Genomic DNA, 20,040 nt, shown 5'->3' on the forward strand with positions numbered 1-20,040 from the left:
CTTCAACATGGCAAATCCATCTAAATCTATTTTCTTGTATTGTTAATTTACTTTCAATATGCATGCATGCAACAACTACATACCAGTGGTCACACGTTTCTTTTGTCCACCTGAAATTCCTCTTCTCATCTCATCGCCAACAATAATATCCGCGCATATATCCAACCCAAGTACCTATTTTGTGGCATTTAATAAAATCAGCATTGCTAATGTGCACCGCAACTTATAATGACATGATCACATATATATTAGAGACAAACTACATAACATACCTTTAGAATATAGTCAGTTCCTAGGCTGGAGTTTTGCCCCTCCACAGCAACTGCCTTCATAAAGGCGTCAATTTCAGGGTCTGGTTTAATATTTGCATCTCTCTCTCTTCTTGATAACTCCGACATCAGTTCATATCTGGTTCCTACACCCAAGCACCTCCCTGAGAAATCGAAGGTCTCCCTAACTGTCACCTCTCCAATGTGAGTATCATGCTGACTGATGTAAGCGCTAGTTCTCTGGGGGAAAAATTCCGACAATTCATGACCACAATATGTGATTTTCCCAGAGACCTGCTTCCAAGTTAGTAATTAGTAATCTAAGAAATTTGCACAAAAAGCTGTCTGTCTTTAGCAAATATCAAGATACTAAAAATGTCTTTCAAGCATAAATCCAAGAAAAAAAGAACAAATATACATGCATGTGCACAAACACAGGTAGACAAACTTATATGACAAACACACTCCACTCCTTCAGTGGAACCCTAGAGGGGGGCCTACCCTAAGCCTTTTATCAATCTTTCCAGCAAGAGCTAGAAGAAGTGTTGTTTTCCCTGAGCATGGCGGTCCAAGAAGCAGAGACATCCTGAAAGTTCATTTAAAAGCTTGTAAGAATACTTTCGGACGATTCTCATAAATATTTAAAAGCATAAAAGATGCACTAGAATTCTACGTGCTTGGATTAAATCCAAAAAGAAAATTTTCATTGTACCATAGCTACCGTTGACTATTATACCAAAAAGAAAATCATTGCCTTAGAATCTATAGATTGAGAAGCTGAAAGCCTTTTATTATTGCAATCAGATGTGTTCAGTCAGTCTCCCACGGAAAATAAAACGCACTGAAAGGTTGAATTGTTACAAAACAACTGATTTTATAATCAGTTAATCTTTGATCTCAACCCAAAACTTGGAAGTTCACTAAATGCACAGGTCAACTTATGGGAATTCATCATAATTAATCTTCTATCCCAACCCAAAGCCTGAGAGTCCACCAAATGCAAAGGGTGGCAACTTTATTGGAATTCATCGTGAATAATTTTTTATCCCAACCAAAAGCTCAGGAATCCAATAAGTGCAAAGGGCATCTTATGGAAATTCATCATCATTAATCATATTCAAAGTATTTGTGATGATTCAAAACCATTCATCATTATCATATCAGCAGGATATAGGCCATAACTATCAGTGTATATATTAAGGCTATAAAATGTGTGTAAATAAGAAGTATTCCAATAAATATTTGTATTTTAGGAATACAACCATAGATTCGTCATCTTATTAGTTATGATATCAAGAATCACTCAAATATTGCCTTGCATCATGCCAATTATTTTCCATATAATAATGAGAACTGTCTATGTAAGAGCAAAAAGTCCAATAGATATGATATCAAAGCCTTGACAGTGCAAGTCAATATCCTTGTCCTCTTCTCTTGTAATATCCAAAGACTCAAATTTCTCAGGTATGCGCTTGTATTGTGTGAAACTTTGATTAGTAGCTATTTATTTAAAAGAAGGATTAATTAAAGATCAATTAGCTAGTGGAATTATAATAATTAATTGAGTTTTATTAGCAGCCGAATAGATGCTTTTGGGGAGGAAACTATTGGAAGTTGGTTGAAGAGCGGGACCCACTTCTTTTCCTTATATGGTAATCAATTCTTGGTAACTGCCGCTGGTTCAGTAAAGGAAATCAGAGAAATCCTGTAGCAATAGGCGGAGAAGCCTTGTAGCAAAGGGCGGAGAATTTCTACAGAATAAGGAGGGCAAGGTGCGGAGCTTTTAACAGAGTATTCCTGTAGCAAATCCCTTGGAATACTTGAAAGGATTTTAGCCTGCATGCGGGCTGTAGGTGCTTGCGGCTGTAAATGTTTCGGCATGTGCTGAAAGCACTGTAAAAGGGGCGATCAAGGGCCATCAATTCACAGAAATTCCTTGTGCAAATAGTGATTCTATGGTTCAAAAGAATTCTGTATATTTCAGTGAAAGGGAGTTATGTAGAAATTGTGAAAGAAGGGAAATAAATTGCAGGTATTTGAAATGATCAAATTTTTTATGAATTGTAATGAATTTGTAGTGATGTGATTATGCAAACTAGTTGAAAGAATTATGAATTAAGGTGGTAGCTTGGAGAAGAGAGAAAGGAAGAAGAGAAGGAAAGAATAAAGGAAAGAAAGGAAGATAAAAGTGAGAAGTATGCTATTAACCTTCATCTTTTATGTCACCTAAATTTAGTAACATTTCTAAAAATGATAACCTAATTGTATGGTAGGATTATTCATAGATTTATGCAGAAAGAAAACTTTGGGTTTGTGCATCAAAGGAGGAGACTTCGTGGTGTAGGTTTTGAAGAGATCAGCAATCAAAGAGGTAAATTATGTAATTAATTATAGTTGTAATCATCATGAATGGTTAATTTATCCTTTATGTTTTGAAAGCCTATTATGAAGAGATGCAGTATGAGAAATTGTTTAGTCATCATGAAGGTATATTAAAGTATTCACAATTTTTTATCCATTGAACAAGAAAGATTTGAATAGCATGTTTAAATGTACTTATTCTCAGTCTTTTTCTTAACTGATAATTTTATGCCCAAAGAAGGTTTCTGTTTTAACTTAAGTAGCTACTTAAATTCATGGTACACCAAATGTATAAGTATAGGCAAATTTTGAAGCTTATAATCATTAAAATCAGATATGTAACTATGAAGTATGAAATTAAGGAATATCAAATTAAAAGTAAAGATTGGCCCTATATGATGATAAAATTTTGATGTCTACAATATCAGGGGGCCAAAAGGGAACCCAAATTACTAAGCCTGTTTTGTAGAGGGGGCAAAAGGACCCCAAAGAAAAAGAGACCTGCATAGTTAGGTGGGGAGCAAAGAGACCCCCCATGAGCGCAAAAGGGACCTTCAAGGAATTCAAGCGGCGATAATGCCAGGGTAACCTGGGCTCCATTGAATATTGTTCATGTTATTTAGTAGCCAAGTCTTTTACATATTTATTTGAATATTCAATATAACTTTCGAGAGTAATTAAAAATGCTTAATTTAGGATTTATGATGTTGTTATCATTAAATGTGAGTTTAATGCTTTATGACTTCAACATTTTAATTTATTCTCTTCTTGTATTATAACTGTTATTTAAATTACATAATTTACGGGGCCTCATAGCTTACCAGTTACTTTTTACTGGCTATTTTTACAGGAAAAGGGAAAGGAAAAGTGGAAGAAATTTGATAGAAAAGTGGAAGAAGTTTGATATGCAACTATTTAAGTTTTATATAAATGTTTATTTAATTGTGGTTATCTACTCTTAAGGTTAGTAAAGAAGTTTTAATGTTATTTTACAATGAATTGTTTTGGATTTCGTTAGTGGCTCTGTACAAAGTCTTTGATGCGATGAAATTTGGGGAATTATTAGATGCTTCCTTTGTTATTCCAAATGATGTTATATAATCTTTTATTTAGATATGAATGAATTCAACAGAACTCAGAGGTAAATGATGGAAATGATATGATTATTATTCTCTCTAAAAACACTGATATAGGTTCATCGCAACAACGCCAATCTTGCCTTCAACTTCCAACAAAATTGATTCCATCTTCAATCTTAACTTTTCCTATCGACAATGCCTATCCCTCAGCTTGTCTCTAATATCCAGCATCTCTCTTATCTAGAATCTCATCTTCAGCTCCCAAGAGTGTCAATCCAGTCTCAATTCATCTTTGTCAAGTGATTGATTTTATCTTTGTTTTTGCTTCAATGTTGAACCCGTATTGGCTAGTCTTCGCCTCTTATTTGTAGCACTAGATGTATCATGGACATCGTTGCTCTCAAATGCCTTCCAATGATCAACATCAACCTTCATCTCAGAGATCAACGATGTTTTCATATTTCAACACCCACCATTGATTTTCTCTCGAGTGATCACGAAGACTCATCCATTCGATTATGGGACCGTCGATTCAAGGTTTTCTTACATCGTCAATCTATTTTTTGCAAACATCTCTCAGCAATGGCCTTTCCGGACTTATTCTTAGAAATTTTTTTTTCTAAAAGGCATCATGTAAACGATGTTAACCATATCAAACAATAACCTAGATATTTTTGGTGTAAGCCTCGCAAGTCAAATTTACTCTTCCTAGGAATTTCAATTTCATCTATTGGTCGTGGGAAGAGAATTATGGACACATTCATAGTAGTGATCCAACCCCTACTCAGCTTCCAAAATGAACTCCATGGAAAATCAAAGAAGCAAGAGCCAAGACATGAAACTTGGGATTTATTAATCATGTGATTGTTCTCAATCTAAGACCATATAGGATGAGCAAAGATATAAGGGTGTATGTTAAAAAAATTTAAAATCAAGAAAACACAGTAATATGCTTGCAATTAGAATCTAAGATTGCTAGCAACACCCAAGGTGATCTCTCCATCCAAGATTAATTTTGTGGATTCTAGAATTTATGGACTAAACTTTTTGACGTAATTTATGCTAAAATACTTGTTGTTGCGTCCTAGAATATTCACAGCGGTAGAGAGATATAAAGTTTAGCGTTCAAACTTTATACGAAAATCCAACACACAAACAGGTAGAAAAGATGGATGCATTAATCACAAAAGACACCATAATTTTTACGTGGAAACCCCTAAAAAGGAAAAAAAACCACGAGGTCAGGCCCAATTTGAATGAACCACTAGTGTTTGCAATTGATTACAAATGAGACCCTTCCTTAAGAGGAAGGTCTTGGCTTGATGTAGTAAATATACATCATATAGAGTGCATTATATGGCAGGAGTTGGAAGAATCAGTGTTGATATGTTCGTTTGGGTGGCAAGACCATAGTCAGCGAGCGATGTAGGTCAGAAGAACCATAGTTGGATGATGGTGATCGGAAGGATTGCAGTCGGGCAGCGGAGGTTAGGAGGACCATAGTTGGGAGATAGTGGTCGGAAGGACCGTAGTCGGCGGGCGATGATGGTTAGAAGGACCGTAGTCGGCGGGTGGCGGAGGTCAGACAAATCGTAATCAAAGGGCGATAGTGGTTGGATGAACCGCAATCGGCCGAAGATGGAGGTCAGAAGAACCGTCATTGGTGATGGTGGTTGGAATGATCGTAATTGGATGACAACGAAGGTCGAGAAGATTATAGTCGACGGACGACAGTGGTCAAAAGGACCGTAGTTTGCAGGAGACGGACGTCGAAAGGACCATAGTCGGCGAGCGACGGAGGTCGGGATAACCATAGTCAGCAGGCCTTTCTCCACCTCCCCACTATAAAATCCCAGTGGTAGTACATCACCGACAGCAATCTTTCCGGTGATCTAACCACCGATTTCATCCCAGCTTCCTAACAGCGGATCTAGATGTTTTCAGATGTGGATTTCTTCTAGAGATTTATACGAGAATAGTCTACAAGTTCAACTGTATAAAGATATTGAAGATCCAACAGTATAATTTCTTGAAATCCTTAGATCTAGATCATAATAGTTAGATCCATTTAACTTTGTGTCAAGTACGCTTTAGGCCATATAAATGTATCCCCACCGTTTCTATTCATACACTTAAGATAAAATTTATTTTTTTAAATGTCAAAACTATAGCTTTTTTTACCTGGCTTTTTCAAACATTTATAAGAATCATGGATAACAAACATCCCATTACTATTTTTACTGATCAGAACCAAGCCATGGCTAGGAAAATAGAGATTGCATTGCCTAATACACGACATCGATTGTGCCAATGGCATCTGTACAAAAATGCACCTTCAAAGGTATGGTGCTTTAACAGTAACAACAGAGTTAATTCCTCCACTGAATCACATTGTTTGAAACAGTAAAAAAATAAGCATTTAACTCTGTTGTTGTTGTTAAAGCACCATACCTTTGAAGGTGCTTTTTTGTACAGATGCCATTGGCACAATCGATGTCGTGTATTAGGCAATGCAATCTCTATTGCCTTAGCCATGACTTGGTCATGATCAGTAAAAATGGTAATGGGATGTTTGTTATCCATGATTCTTATAAATGTTTGAAAAAGCCAGGTAAAAGAAGCTATAGTCTCATCAGATAAAAATGCAACTCCTAGTAGAACATTTTGCCAGTGATTGTTCACTCCGACAATTGGGGCACAAGCTAAGTTATATTATTTAAACGATAACTAGTATCAAATATAATCACATCCCCAAAACAGTCATAATCGATTATACCGAGACCATCAACCTAAAAGAAATTCAACAAACATCCATCTTCATCTGTTTCAACATCCCATGCAAATATGTGGTCATTAATTGTCCGTTTTTTAAACAACTTGATTAGTGAATTAGTGTCTCCACTCTTAAACTTCGCTCTTCTTTCTTTTTAGATATGGTTGTACGCATCCCGCTTCGTGAATCCAAGATTAGCCACACCTCCAACTTCATCAGATAGGTACGTAAATGCATCGACAGTTCTTATACCGGCTTCTGACATAGATTTCAAAACAACTGCATTATCATCACTAATTGACCTAGCCGACCTGAGCAAATATTGATCATCCGGCCTAGCCAGTTCGTGATTGTGACTCTCTACAGATTTATTCACTGACCAAAGCCCATCTTGACTCACCGAAAATCTAACCATGGGTGGACATCCTGTTCTTGTACATGATCTTCGATATTTTAACTTAGTACCACTTTCATTCTCCTTCTTGAAACCTGCTTTAGAATACACAAAATCATTTGATTTGATTAACCTTGTATTTGGCCAGAAATGGTGATGTTCTTTCCGAACAGTAAATCCAGTAGAATGCGCATACTGGCAATATTTTTCATATGCTTCTTTCTCAGAATTGTAAACACCCTAATAAATATTCATACATCCATATTAGCTTTATATCTAAATATCAATCTAGACATTAAAAACATTTTGATACCGAGGTACCGAGCGGTTTATGCAGTACATCTCGGTATATATCGATCGGTACCGACTACTATATGAATGATCGGCACTACGACGTATTAATATTTATTAGCTCGGTACTAGTGATAACCGGGATTATACCGTGCTATTATAATTAGTACCGACCGTATACCGATATATACTAATGAATACCGACCTTATACCGAGCTAAGGAGTTCAACTGTGTATTGCTCGGTATTGCTCGGTACAACTATGTACCGATCTTTTACTTATCTATTATAATCAGTACCGAACGTATACCGATCTATAATATAGAATACCGACCTAATATCGAGCTAAAAAAGTTTCATACTGAGTAATGATCAATACTAATACAACCAAAGTTTGATACCCATTAATGAAACAGTAAAAAGTAGAAAAAAACAAATAGTATACAAAATAACTTACTACTATTAAATCAGAAAAAGCTTCATCATAGCTTAAAGTCTGAGTTTTCTCGCAGAATACGAAGTCTTCGAAAGCAAAACCTTCATTCGATCCTTCCATCTCCTAAAATACTTAACGATTTCTTTACGTCAGGTATATGAAAATTATAGGAATCGTAAAGACTGTAGAACATCTTAGGTTTAATACAGAGAAGGTTTTTATACTAAAGGTAAAAGCCGCGTACTTTTTACTTTTCCCGCCCATTTCATATACATTACGATGGGCCAACCTGAAGAATTTTAAAAAACGTGGTAAAGCATATGGGCTAGCGTCAGGTCAAAATGGGTAAAGTAGGCTGCCAGGTGTCGCGTTATCACGGCATACCGAACGTAGAGATGCGTCAGGTGGGAGGAGGCAATAAAAATTCCAATCTAAGACCATATAAGATGAGCAAAGATATAAGGGTGTATGTTAAAAAAATTTAAAATCAAGAAAACACAGTAATATGCTTGCAATTAGAATCTAAGATTGCTAGCAACACCCAAGGTGATCTCTCCATCCAAGATTAATTTTGTGGATTCTAGAATTTATGGACTAAACTTTTTGACGTAATTTATGCTAAAATACTTGTTGTTGCGTCCTAGAATATTCACAGCGGTAGAGAGATATAAAGTTTAGCATTCAAACTTTATACGAAAATCCAACACACAAACAGGTAGAAAAGATGGATGCATTAATCACAAAAGACACCATAATTTTTACGTGGAAACCCCTAAAAAGGAAAAAAACCACGAGGTCAGACCCAATTTGAATGAACCACTAGTGTTTGCAATTGATTACAAATGAGACCCTTCCTTAAGAGGAAGGTCATGGCTTGATGTAGTAAATATACATCATATAGAGTGCATTATATGGTGGGAGTTGGAAGAATTAGTGTTGATATGTTCGTTTAGGTGGCAAGACCATAGTCAGCGAGCAATGTAGGTCAGAAGAACCGTAGTTGGATGATGGTGATCGGAAGGATTGTAGTCGGGCAGCGGAGGTTCGGAGGACCATAGTTGGGAGATAGTGGTCGGAAGGACCGTAGTCGGCGGGCAACGATGGTTAGAAGGACCGTAGTCGGCGGGCGGCGGAGGTCAGACAAATCATAATCAAAGGGCGATAGTGGTTAGATGGACCGTAATCGGCCGAAGATGGAGGTCAGAAGAACTATCATTGGTGATGGTGGTTGGAATGATCGTAATTGGATGGCGACGGAGGTCGAGAAGATTATAGTCGACGAGCGACAGTGGTCAAAAGGACCGTAGTTTGCTGGAGACGGACGTCGAAAGGACCATAGTCGGCCAGCGACGGAGGTCGGGATAACCACAGTCAACAGGCCTTTCTCCACCTCCCCACTATAAAATCCCAGTGGTTGCACATCACCAACAGCGATCTTTCCGGTGATCTAACCACCCATTTCGTCCCAGCTTCCTAACAGCGGATCTAGATGTTTTCGGATGTGGATTTCTTCTAGAGATTTATACGAGGACAGTCTACAAGTTCAACCGTATAAAGATATTGAAGATCCAACAGTATAATTTCTTGAAATCCTTAGATCTAGGTCATAATAATTAGATCCATTTAACTTTGTGTCAAGTACCCTTTAGGCCATATAAATGTATCCCCACCGTTTCTATTCATACACTTAAGATAAAATTTATTTTTTTAAATGTCAAATTTTCAAAATCTGGTCAAAGTCAAAAAGTTAACAGTTTGGTCAAACAGAGGTCGAAATCTAAGCTTAAACTTCAAAAATTCATAACTTTTCATAGGAAACTACGAATTAAGCGTGCTAACAGTCTAAATACTCGGCATAAAGTCTAATATTTATTAAAAATTTGAAACATTCAAGATTAACTTTAATTTTAAAAGAACTTTTAACCCCTTAATTAATGCTCTTAGATAGTTTCAATAATTCAACAAGCGACAATTGTTATCGTCATGCTCGAATAATTATCAAATAGTGGTATCTTCTTGAAAGATATATCATATGTTCATAAGGTTTTGGGCATAAGATCAATAATAATATACTTAGAATATCATAGCCAGAAATTAGATCGAACTCCATTTTAATCTTTCGAGATCATATGAGGTTCTAACTCAGATCTGATTATGATATTCAAAGTAGGATTTATAATTTTGGATTTGAACCCCTTTTTGAAATTTTATCTCCACTTCTCAAAGTTGTATGACTTTTCTAATGGGACGTTCGATCTCAAAATTCAAATATAAAAGTTTATTTTGAATTTCCAAAGAAAACTGATCTTTTTCAAAAACCTACTTTCAAAAATTGCACCAACATGTGGAAAGGGTCAAGAGAATCCACCAATGATGTATGACCTATCCAAGGTTGCTTGTCAGAGTATTACTCGATGATTTTAACCTGTGTGGAAGAGGCCGAATCGAATCCCCCTGGAATTGATTATGTCTTGATTGAGAAGGGGAAAAATGTCACGTGTATCTTGAATCAAAAGTGAAAAATAATGTATCTTTAGACCATTATTGCCTTTTCGATGTTGAAATTAAGATCTTGTCCAAGGAATAGAAGTCAAGCTATGGATTGTATAAAACTTGAACTATTGGAAGAATCCTTGTATTTGCTAAAAGCTTTATGAAAAATAGTTTCTCAAGATATTATATTTAATATTGGAAGATTATGAGGAATTTTCTTGACTACAGTTGCAATCAAGGTTGCCCCCAGGCCACATCTAATTCCCAAGAAATTAATGTAACAATGACCGATGTCAGGACTTTGACATGAATAACATTTTGAGATGGGAGCAAAAGTTACCCCCAGTTAGGAACGATGTTCTCACAGACGATGATAAACTGTTGCGTCCTAGAATATTCACGACGGTAGAGAGATATAAAGTTTAGCGCCCAAGCTTTATACGAAAATCCAGCACACAAACAAGTAGAAAAGATGGATGCATCAATCACAAGAGACCATAATTTTTACGTGGAAACCCATGAAAAGGAGAAAAACTATGGGGTCAGGCCTAATTTGAATGAATCCACAAGTGATTATAATTGATTACAAATGAGGCCCTTCTTTAAGAGGAAGATCTTAGCTTGATGTAACAAATATACATCATATAGAGTGTATTACATGGTGACAGTTGGAAGAATCAGTGTTGATATGTTCATTTGGGTGGTAGGACCACAGTCGGCGAGCGATGTAGGTCGGAAGGACCGTAGTTGAATGACAGTGATCAGAAGGATGGTAGTCGGGCAGCGGAGGTCAGGACCATAGTTGGGCGACAATGGTCGCAAGGACCATAGTCGGTGGGTGACGATGGTTAGAAGGGCTGTAGTCGGCGGGCGATGGAGGTCAGAAGAACCGTAATCGACGAGTGACAGTGGTTGAATGAACCATAATCAGCTGGAGATGGAGCTCAGAAGAATCGTAGTTGGCAATGGTGGTTGATCATAATTGGCAGGTGACAGAGGTCGAGAGGATTATAGTCAACATGCGACAGTGGTTAGAAGCACTGTAGTTTGCTGGAGACGGAGGTCGAAAGGACCGTAGTCGGTGGGCGACGGAGGTCGGGAGGACCATAGTCAGCAGGCGATGAAGGTCGTGAGGACCGTTGTCGGCTGGAAATGGAGGTCAGGAGGACTGTAGTCAATGGCAATGGTGGTCAGAAGGAATCCTAACGGTGATCGACTAAAGGACAGAAGTCTAGTGGTGGCCAGGAAGAACTCTTGCGATGGTCGATGAATAGGAGGAAGTCGTGTAGTGGTCAGGAAGAACTCCGATGGTGGTCGACGAACTGGTGTAAGTCTGGTGGCGGTCGACGAACGGGCGGAAGTACGGCGGTAGTGGGGAAGAGCTCCGGCGTGGTCGACTGAAGCAAGCTATCAAATTCTTCCCTTCTCCTCCCCTTCTTCTCCTCTTCTTCCTTCCCTTTATGTGAAGAATGAGAGTTATTTATAATTTTTTAAGATTAGCATGGCTTATAAATATGGGAAGGATTAAGGTTAAGATGGGAGTGGTTTGAATGGACGGCCAATATTGATCCCTATGATCATGGACCGTTTATTGAGGATTTGGATGTCTTAATGATATCATAATTTGGTGATCTTTGGCTCGTTGGAGTTGTCTCATCGAGCCGCTCGATTCGACTATTAGAATGTCATGTTTGGAATTTGTTTGTGTTTCAAATTATGGTTTGAAACTTCCAAGAGTGCTTTATGTCTTTGATTTGGGCTCATTTGAGCTTGGATTTAACTTATTTTGATGTCGTTGGGTTCGTCTTTTTAGACGTTCAGTTTGACTATAAGTTTGCTGAAATCGAATTGCCGTTGGTCCCAGATTTAATTTCGGAAGCTAACAACTCAATTTTGCCTCAAGATTCATGCCCGATCAAGATAATGTTTTATAATACATCACTTCTAAAACTCTTTTTACTATTTTAGAGGTTCACAAACAAAACAAGAGAGAACACCTTTGATAAAATTACCTTGAATTTGAAGCTACTCCCTCCAATTTGATGACCCTTTTTTCTATAGACGCGTGTTTTAAGGAATTACAAATAAAGAACATCTTGAGTCACAAACCATCTTTCAACAATATTAAAAATGCATGAAAATACAGTACTTATGCAAACCAAGGAAATGGTAAAGGAAGAGATACACAACTAGTACAATGCTTCAATTGCAAAGGTTACGAACATATTATTAATAAATTTTGCAATTGTTGTAAGAAATCAGAGCATATTATTAAAAAATATCATAATCATCCTCAACATAGCCAATCAAATGCAAAAAAAAGGTTGCTGCTGATTAAATCATTGGTTTAGTTGCTGTATAAAATTAGCTCTTATTTCTAAATTGGTTTGGTCAAATGATTATAATAGCTTTATTAGCCTTCAGGCTACAGGGTATAAATGTTCTACCTCTATCTTGGTCATTGGTTTCTAGCGCATCCAATTATATAATTGGTTCCTCGCATCTTCTTTGCAGTATTGAACCAGATCATGGATCATCCTCCATTCAAATTGTTAATGGTACTCAATCATCAATTAATGCTGTTAGGGACATTAGTTCTTCCATGAAAGATGTCCTTATACCTTACACACTTTCTGCTAATTTATTTCAATAGAAACTTTGAATAATAATAACTATGCCATTCAATTTTTTCGTGATGGTTGTATTGTCCAAGATCAAGTGACAGGTAATAGCCTAAAGTTAGACAAGCATTTCACTTGCATCCTTCAATTCCTAAGATGAACTCATTGTCTTATTAAATCAAAATGATGCCTTTGTCATAAACATTTAGGTCATCCAATTCTACCACCTCATCTCATTTAACAAACTAAGGCTTGTTAGTGATAAATATCAATGCTACTCTCATCTTTATTTTAATTGTTCAACCAGTAAAATTGAGAAAAGCAAGTCTTGTCTAATTCCATCACATTGCAGTGATGTATGGGGTATTACTCCTACAAGCAAATTATATATATGTTGTGACACTCATTGATGGTTACAACAAGCATGCATGGGTTTATTTTCTTCTTTATAAATCTGAAGTACTAATCAAGTCTCAAAAATTGACAAGCTATGTTGAAATCCAGTTCTCCTTCAGCATAAAAGTGTTATGATTTGATTCTAGGGGTCAATAGGAAGTCCCTACTAACCTCAACAACATGTAGTAGATGAATGTAAGAATCATCACCTATTAGGTGTGCTCCATTATTACTACTTTGATATTTTGTTACACCTAAATTTTAGGTTGAGGGTTTGGGCATTGAAGTTAATTAATTAATAAATAGCTTTCTTATGTCTTCAAGTTTAAGCGTTCGTTTGGGATAGCTTTCCTAATGCTTTCTAAAATAGTGTTTTAGTTAAAAATTTTCTTGAATTAAATTTTTTTGTGCTAAAAAACTGTTTTAGAAAGCAATGAGAAAGTTGCCCCACACGAAGCCTAAATCTCATCATTATCATCTCTTTCATGCACATCCAAACTACCATTTATAAATACTTTTAGTTGTGTGTATTTGGCTATCTACCATCCATTGAATGCCACGAATGCTCTGCTCAATCCATAAACTGTGCATTTATGGGTTATATCTAATATTTCGACAAATCTTTAGAATTGTCAACATATTTATGAAAGCAATGATGTTTATTGAACAACCAAAATCAAACTGAGATGATATATAAGCTAGATATATGCAATAATTACTATTGTATAAATTTAGGCTAGAGAATCTATATAATTTAGTATAATTGTAAAATTTGTATTTTAGGAATACAATTATGGATTCCTTATTAGAGTAGATACAATTGCTGGAATCACTCAAATATTGCTTTATGTCATGCCAATTATTTTTTATATAATGATGAGAACCCTTTCTTCGAGTGCTTCTTGCTTACACCAATCATTGAAAGCATCCCTCTTTCATGACAGAATGACTACACGAAGCACCGTTAGCAATTGGTAGAAAAATCAGTATTGAGAAAAATTTAAGAGCATTCATATTTTTATCAGTATGCAGTGCTAAGAATAAAATTAAAAAAAGCCTTTCATTAATCAAATTGGCAGTCTAATGCCAAAGAAAATAATCATATCTACCCGCCAACCAAATAAGACTCGGAACTCTTGACAATATAAGAGGAGCTCAACAAGCTTTACCAGACTCACCTTGATGGCTTTAGAATTCCACTAACATCAGTAAGTATCTTGTTCACTCTTTTCTTTGATTGAGCAAAATGAACAAAACCAAATATCCCCTGCGCAGCGCCAAAAATAAAATAATTTAGGTTAAACAAGAGGGAGTTATCAAGAAAAAAAAAAAATCCACTCCAACAATAACTCTTGAACCAATTATCAAATTGCTCCCGGGGCTGTAAATAGGGAATGAATGCAGAAGATGAAGCATGAAAATATAACTCAGGAGAAAACATATTTTGTACGGCTAAAGTACAAAATATGCTCTACACTTTTTAGAAGAAATATTATTTGCCTTGTACCAAGTTGGTAATATAACTTTCGAAGAACCATGTCATCTAATATGTATAAATTATGTGGAGCATGATTAATGCTTCATTTGATACGGTTTTTTTACTGCTTCCTAAAGAATTCTTTACTAAAAAAATTTAATTTTTAACCCAAAAAAAAAACTGTTTTAAGACGTCCCAAACAAAATCTAAGCTAAAGGCGCCTGCGGTTTGACACCAGGATCAAATTTTGAAAAGAAGACGTATAAACAGAAAGAAATGAGAAAATTTCTACGAAATAATAGTACCTCTAGAGTATTAATTGTAGCATTCCACAAAGTAGGAAGCGCTCTGCTACCGGCATAAGCATCTGCCTCCACCGACAAATTCTGAAACCGCACTTCAATCTTCGGAAGCTCAATCCCAACGCTGTCTCAATCAAGACGCAAAATCAATCAAATCCCAGTACACATCGCCATAAACGACGCCGAAAAGAACAAAAAGAACAGAGGGGTTTCGAGCCCAAACTTGTTGAATCGGTCTCTAAGGCGTTTCAAGAACCGCTCATTATCCTCCTCCACTATCTTCAAAATCCGGTCCACGAGAATCTTTTTATCCTGAATGCCAAGCTTATTAAGATCCACCTCGCTGCTGATAACCTTCCCATCATCTCCCAACTGCTGGAGAATCGCTTTTCTCATTCGGTCGTAAGTAGGAAGCTTCTCAAGTGCGGCCCACTTGAGATTCTCTTCATCGTCCCCCTCCTCCGCCGCCGTGCTCCGGCGGAACACGTCTGTGGGATCGCGAAAGCTGCTTGATACCCAGCTCCGCCGGCTGCTGCTGGTCACCCCGGAGTCTTCGGCGCCAATGCCGAGGATAGCCGCCATCGCGAAGAGGTCGACGCGTTAGGAATCTAGAAGCATAGCCCGGCGACGTCGTTGGGAGCTGACCGTCCAGCTTTCAGCTGGCGTTAGGGTTTCCTTGCCGGAGAAGTGGATTGCGAAGGCTTTTATAGACGGCGAGGAGTGGCAGACAACAAGGAGATAAATAAATATAAAGACTGACGTAGTTGAAGCCATCATTACTTCTATCTACAAAATATCTCTCTCTCTCTGTCTCGCTTGCAGCTCTTTCCAACCGCTTTTGGATTTCTTACTCAGTTTATTTATTTCATTCTGTGCGGCTCCACCATTGAGGCGGGAAAGCTGGAGCTCGAACGCGTGACATATTTTCCGTGGGAGGGCCCCGCATGCGAAGTTCTGTGTTGTTTTTTAGCGTTTAAACGGGAAACAAGCGGCATGAGGGCATCTCCAACCGAACGGCAAATACTTGTTTGCCGTTCTTGCTTTGCTCCAACCGATATCCATTTTTGACGTCATTTGATCGCGGATGAACAGTGCGACGCCAATATTGGCGTTGCACTGTTCATCCGCGGCATTTTTTTCTCTCTACCGAACAGCTTGGGAAGAAAGGCGCGAACGAAAACGACCATTTTAGCGGTAAAATGGCGTTGGATTGGAGATGAAATACGGCATTTTTTGATTTCCCTGCATTTTGGAGTGAAAAATGACATTTTCGGTTGGAGATGCTCTGAGGTAACGTCATAAAAAACTGTCTTAAATCTTATAAAGATATTTATTACAGTAGGATAATTGAAAGCTCTATGAATGCATCTAAGAAAATAATTAATAGAGTCTTAGCAATAGTATTATGATTATTAGTGATGAACATTAAGTTTTTCGTTGTGTTTATTGACTCCATTAGATTGGTCATGAAATACGTGTGAAATTCATTATTTTATGAGATCTTTGCTATAAATGCCATTGAATATTTTTGGGACTCTCTTATATAAGTGATAGTTTGTTCATGACATCATGTAATTCATATACAGTTTTATCATATATTATATATATGTATATATATATTATCAGTCTAGTTGCATCACTATATAAAAGTCAGTATTTTTTAATGGATTTGAGATGTATTTTACGGAAGAATATTGTTTGTCGAAAAAGTCGACGGGTTTGCGACAGAAATTTTCGCAAAAAACTTTGGTTGAACTTTGCGGCGGAGTAGCGATGGCAATTCTACAGCAAAGCCAGTGCCACTTCGCCGTAAATTCTTCGCAAACTGACCTTATTTAACCAATTTGTTGTGCATCTATTTCATTTGTTCATTCTATTCTTCAACTTCGCTCCTTCCGTCACAACCCAACCCGATCAGGATATGTCCTATCGTGCTTACTGTGACAGACAAACCCCAAGATCTAATTTTGGAATTATTTTAAATTTTCTGTCAATATTCATTGAAATAAATGACAAACTACATAGCTACTAAAATATTCAAATATTGAAAATCTCATTCATACAATTTCTTTCACTCATCAAAATAAAAATATACATTGCAGTATATGGTTACATGCAAGAGCTACATAACTAAAAATTAAACTAACAATGATTGTACAAAAATTAAAATAAATAAATATCTATAACCTCAAATTTGATCATTAATAGCTAGTCCACAATCTCTTTCCACTTCTCATATCCTAAAAAATCAGAAATAAAATCACAGTGAGCTACAACAGCTCAACAAGTCACACAAACTAATCTAAATTTTCAAATATTATTTTATCAAATATTTTGCTGAATACTTAAAAATAGTTAATTGTAGTTTAAATAAATCACTGAACTGAGAATCACAAAATTGAAAAATATAATAAATGTATAGCAACTATTCTATGATTCAGATAACAGTACAGAACAAATGAATAAATTAAAATTTATATCATAGAATAGTTTAGACCACATTTTTCAGACCCAAATAGAATCTCAAAGGATTTTGATCCCTTATGACTTTCTTTTTATTTATACTTAGAGCACCAGAATATATCAGATATCTCTATCTCAGATAGAATCTCAAAGGATTATCTCCTTATAACTCTCAGAAATTTCCTGACACAGATAGAATCTCAAAGAATTTTGTCCCCTTGTAGCTCTAAATATATATAATTTAATCAAATATGGACATATATAATCAAATTATAAAAATTAAAGAGTAATTGAGCATGTATTAAAATTTCACAATATTATATAACGGTAGATAACAGAAAATTCTACTAGGCAAAAATGCACATTTTCATAAAAATATCAAATTATCAGGGATTATGTAAAATAATATTTTAAGACTTTTATTATACTACAACACTATTTTTTAACATCCCGATAATTTTCTATTCAATAAAAATCCAGCAAATTTCAAAATCCATGGTGAAAAAATTCCAGAAAATATTCAAAATATGCATAATTGTAATCTCTACAAAATACAAAAAGTTACGTGGTGAAAGTTTTCCAGTGCAAAGTTATCCCTGTTTTTTGCTAACGGATATAAAATTTTAATCATAATATTCAGCAAAACTTTTACATTTTTGAAAATTGAGATGAGCATTATGTGTCTTACCTCAAGAAGAACAAGTTTCCCAACTGTGCTGATGAACGAAAAGTGGTTTGAAGTTGCCCAAAATCGAATTTTTCCCTCTCTCTCTCTCCTCTTCTTTCCTAGCCCTACGGTCTCCTCTATTTGGCAAATCTGAAAATGGCATAGAAAAAGAAATTTTAATAATAGATAAGTGCTTTTAGATAATTTTTATTTTTTATTATTAAATAATATTATAATTAATTTTTTTAATAAAAAATTAATAGAAATTCTTTTAGGGGTTTCAAAAATTATGAAAAATAATCATAAATGAACTTATTTTATTTAGAACATTTTGATGAAATCGGTTTGAAAAATAGACACCTGGTAGTTATCAAAACTCTACTTGTACTAACAGCTGCCAATTTCAGCGGATTTCATAAGAAATTTCGATAGTGTTAAAAAATTATGAAAAAATTAGGGCAGCTAAAACACGACATTATAAATGTTCTTGTAAAGATAGTTTGTGATTTGAAATTCTCTAGGTCAGCAAAAAATTTTTGAAAATTTAAAAGGTTTCATAATCTACCCATCTGAAGAAGAATGTTGTCCTCAACATTTCCAAAGCAGAATGAGTTAGAATAAACCTGGATATAGTTGCCTCATATCAGATTTCTTCTCCCAAGTAGCATCTCTAGTTGTCCTATGCTTCAAGTGCACCTTAAACATATGAATCTGTTTGCTTCTCAATTTTATCGCATCATATGCTAAAATTCTTTCGAGTTCTTCTTTGTACTGCAGATTTGGATGAACATCAACATCATCAGTAGATAATCTCTTTCCAGAATCAGACACCCATTTTCTCTAAGGTGATACATAAAACTTATTGTGTGTATCAGACAAATGATCAGGTAATAATAACTTGTAATCAGAATTATCAATCCTCTTAGTGATCTCAAAAGGTCCAATGTACATTGGACTGAGCTTGCTAATTATCCCAAATATGATGACACTTTTTATAGGGTTGACTTTGATATAAACCTGGTCACCAATCTAAAACTCAACCAACCTATGCTTCTGATTGTAATACTTCTTATGTCTATCTTATGCAGATTTTAACATTTTTCTATTCAAATTGATCTTTGCAATAGTATCATCTACAAAGGCTAGATCTATCACTTGTCTATCTCCCACCTCTGTCAAAGCCAAAAGAGTCTTACATTTTCTACCATACAAAGCTTCATAAGGAGCCATGCCTATACTTGACTGATAATTATTATTCTATTAGTCTAGTTGCATCACTATAGAAAAGCCAGTAGTTTTTAGTGGATTTGAGATGGATTTTACGGAGGATCATTTGTCGAAAAAATCAACGGGTTTGCAACAAAAATTTTTGCAAAAATTTTTTGTTGACCTTTGCGGCGAATTAGTGGTGGCAATTCTACAGCAAAGTAGGGCACGGCTTTGCCGTAAATTCATCACAAACTGACCTTATCTAACGAATTGGTTGTGCATCTATTTCATTTTCTCATTCTATTCTTCGACTTCGCTCCTCCGATCCTTGTTCCTTTTCGACTTCGCTTTGCTCTTCGACTTTGCCTCCGTCGTTGGTTCATTGCTAGGGGTTCATCTCCTCTTCTCTAGTTGTTCATTGGTATCTGACTTATGTGAGAGGCAGCTTTGAACGAGTTGCTAAATAACTTCTTTGCCTCCTTCAATGACATTCCTTCCTGTTGGATCTGAAGTCACACCTCCTTATTGTTCTTTTATTGGATCGAAAGGAACAAAATATATGAGAGCTTGCTCGTTGTGAGGGTAGCGATCTTTCTTCCCTAGCACACTTCTTCGGCCAAATCCCGTATATGCGCCGAACTCTTGGATTTAAATATGGGATTTACAATAAAAAGTTGGAAACATAGGATTTAACTTGCTATGAGATTTAACAGTTCCCTAAATCCTGTTTGGCAGGATTTAGCTTAAATCCTGCTAAAATCCAACACAAATCCTATATCTAAATAGCCCCTTAGTTCAATATGATATTAA

General features: G+C 36.1%; 1 protein-coding gene across 3 annotated transcripts in view; it reads right to left on the reverse strand.

Annotated features, from left to right (window-relative positions):
- The window catches only part of LOC110114643 (pleiotropic drug resistance protein 2), a 51,480-nt gene extending 35,773 nt beyond the window's left edge, over positions 1-15,707 (reverse strand). For 2 of the 3 annotated variants that reach the window (XM_020847588.2, XM_020847587.2), the window contains exons 1-6: positions 15,115-15,704; positions 14,895-15,015; positions 14,291-14,379; positions 771-855; positions 273-563; positions 84-174 (exon numbers count right to left, since the gene is read on the reverse strand). In XM_020847588.2, coding sequence (XP_020703247.1) covers positions 84-174; positions 273-563; positions 771-855; positions 14,291-14,379; positions 14,895-15,015; positions 15,115-15,473 — 1,036 coding nt within the window. In that variant the 5' untranslated portion in view covers positions 15,474-15,704. Of the gene's footprint in view, positions 1-83; positions 175-272; positions 564-770; positions 856-14,290; positions 14,380-14,894; positions 15,016-15,114 lie in introns of all 3 variants that reach the window. The other variant, XM_028699570.1, reaches the window with a different exon arrangement.
- Positions 15,708-20,040: the final 4,333 nt, after the last annotated feature.

Source organism: Dendrobium catenatum, unplaced genomic scaffold, assembly GCF_001605985.2.
Source record: "Dendrobium catenatum unplaced genomic scaffold, ASM160598v2 fragScaff_scaffold_1341, whole genome shotgun sequence".
Taxonomy (NCBI): Eukaryota; Viridiplantae; Streptophyta; class Magnoliopsida; order Asparagales; family Orchidaceae; genus Dendrobium; species Dendrobium catenatum.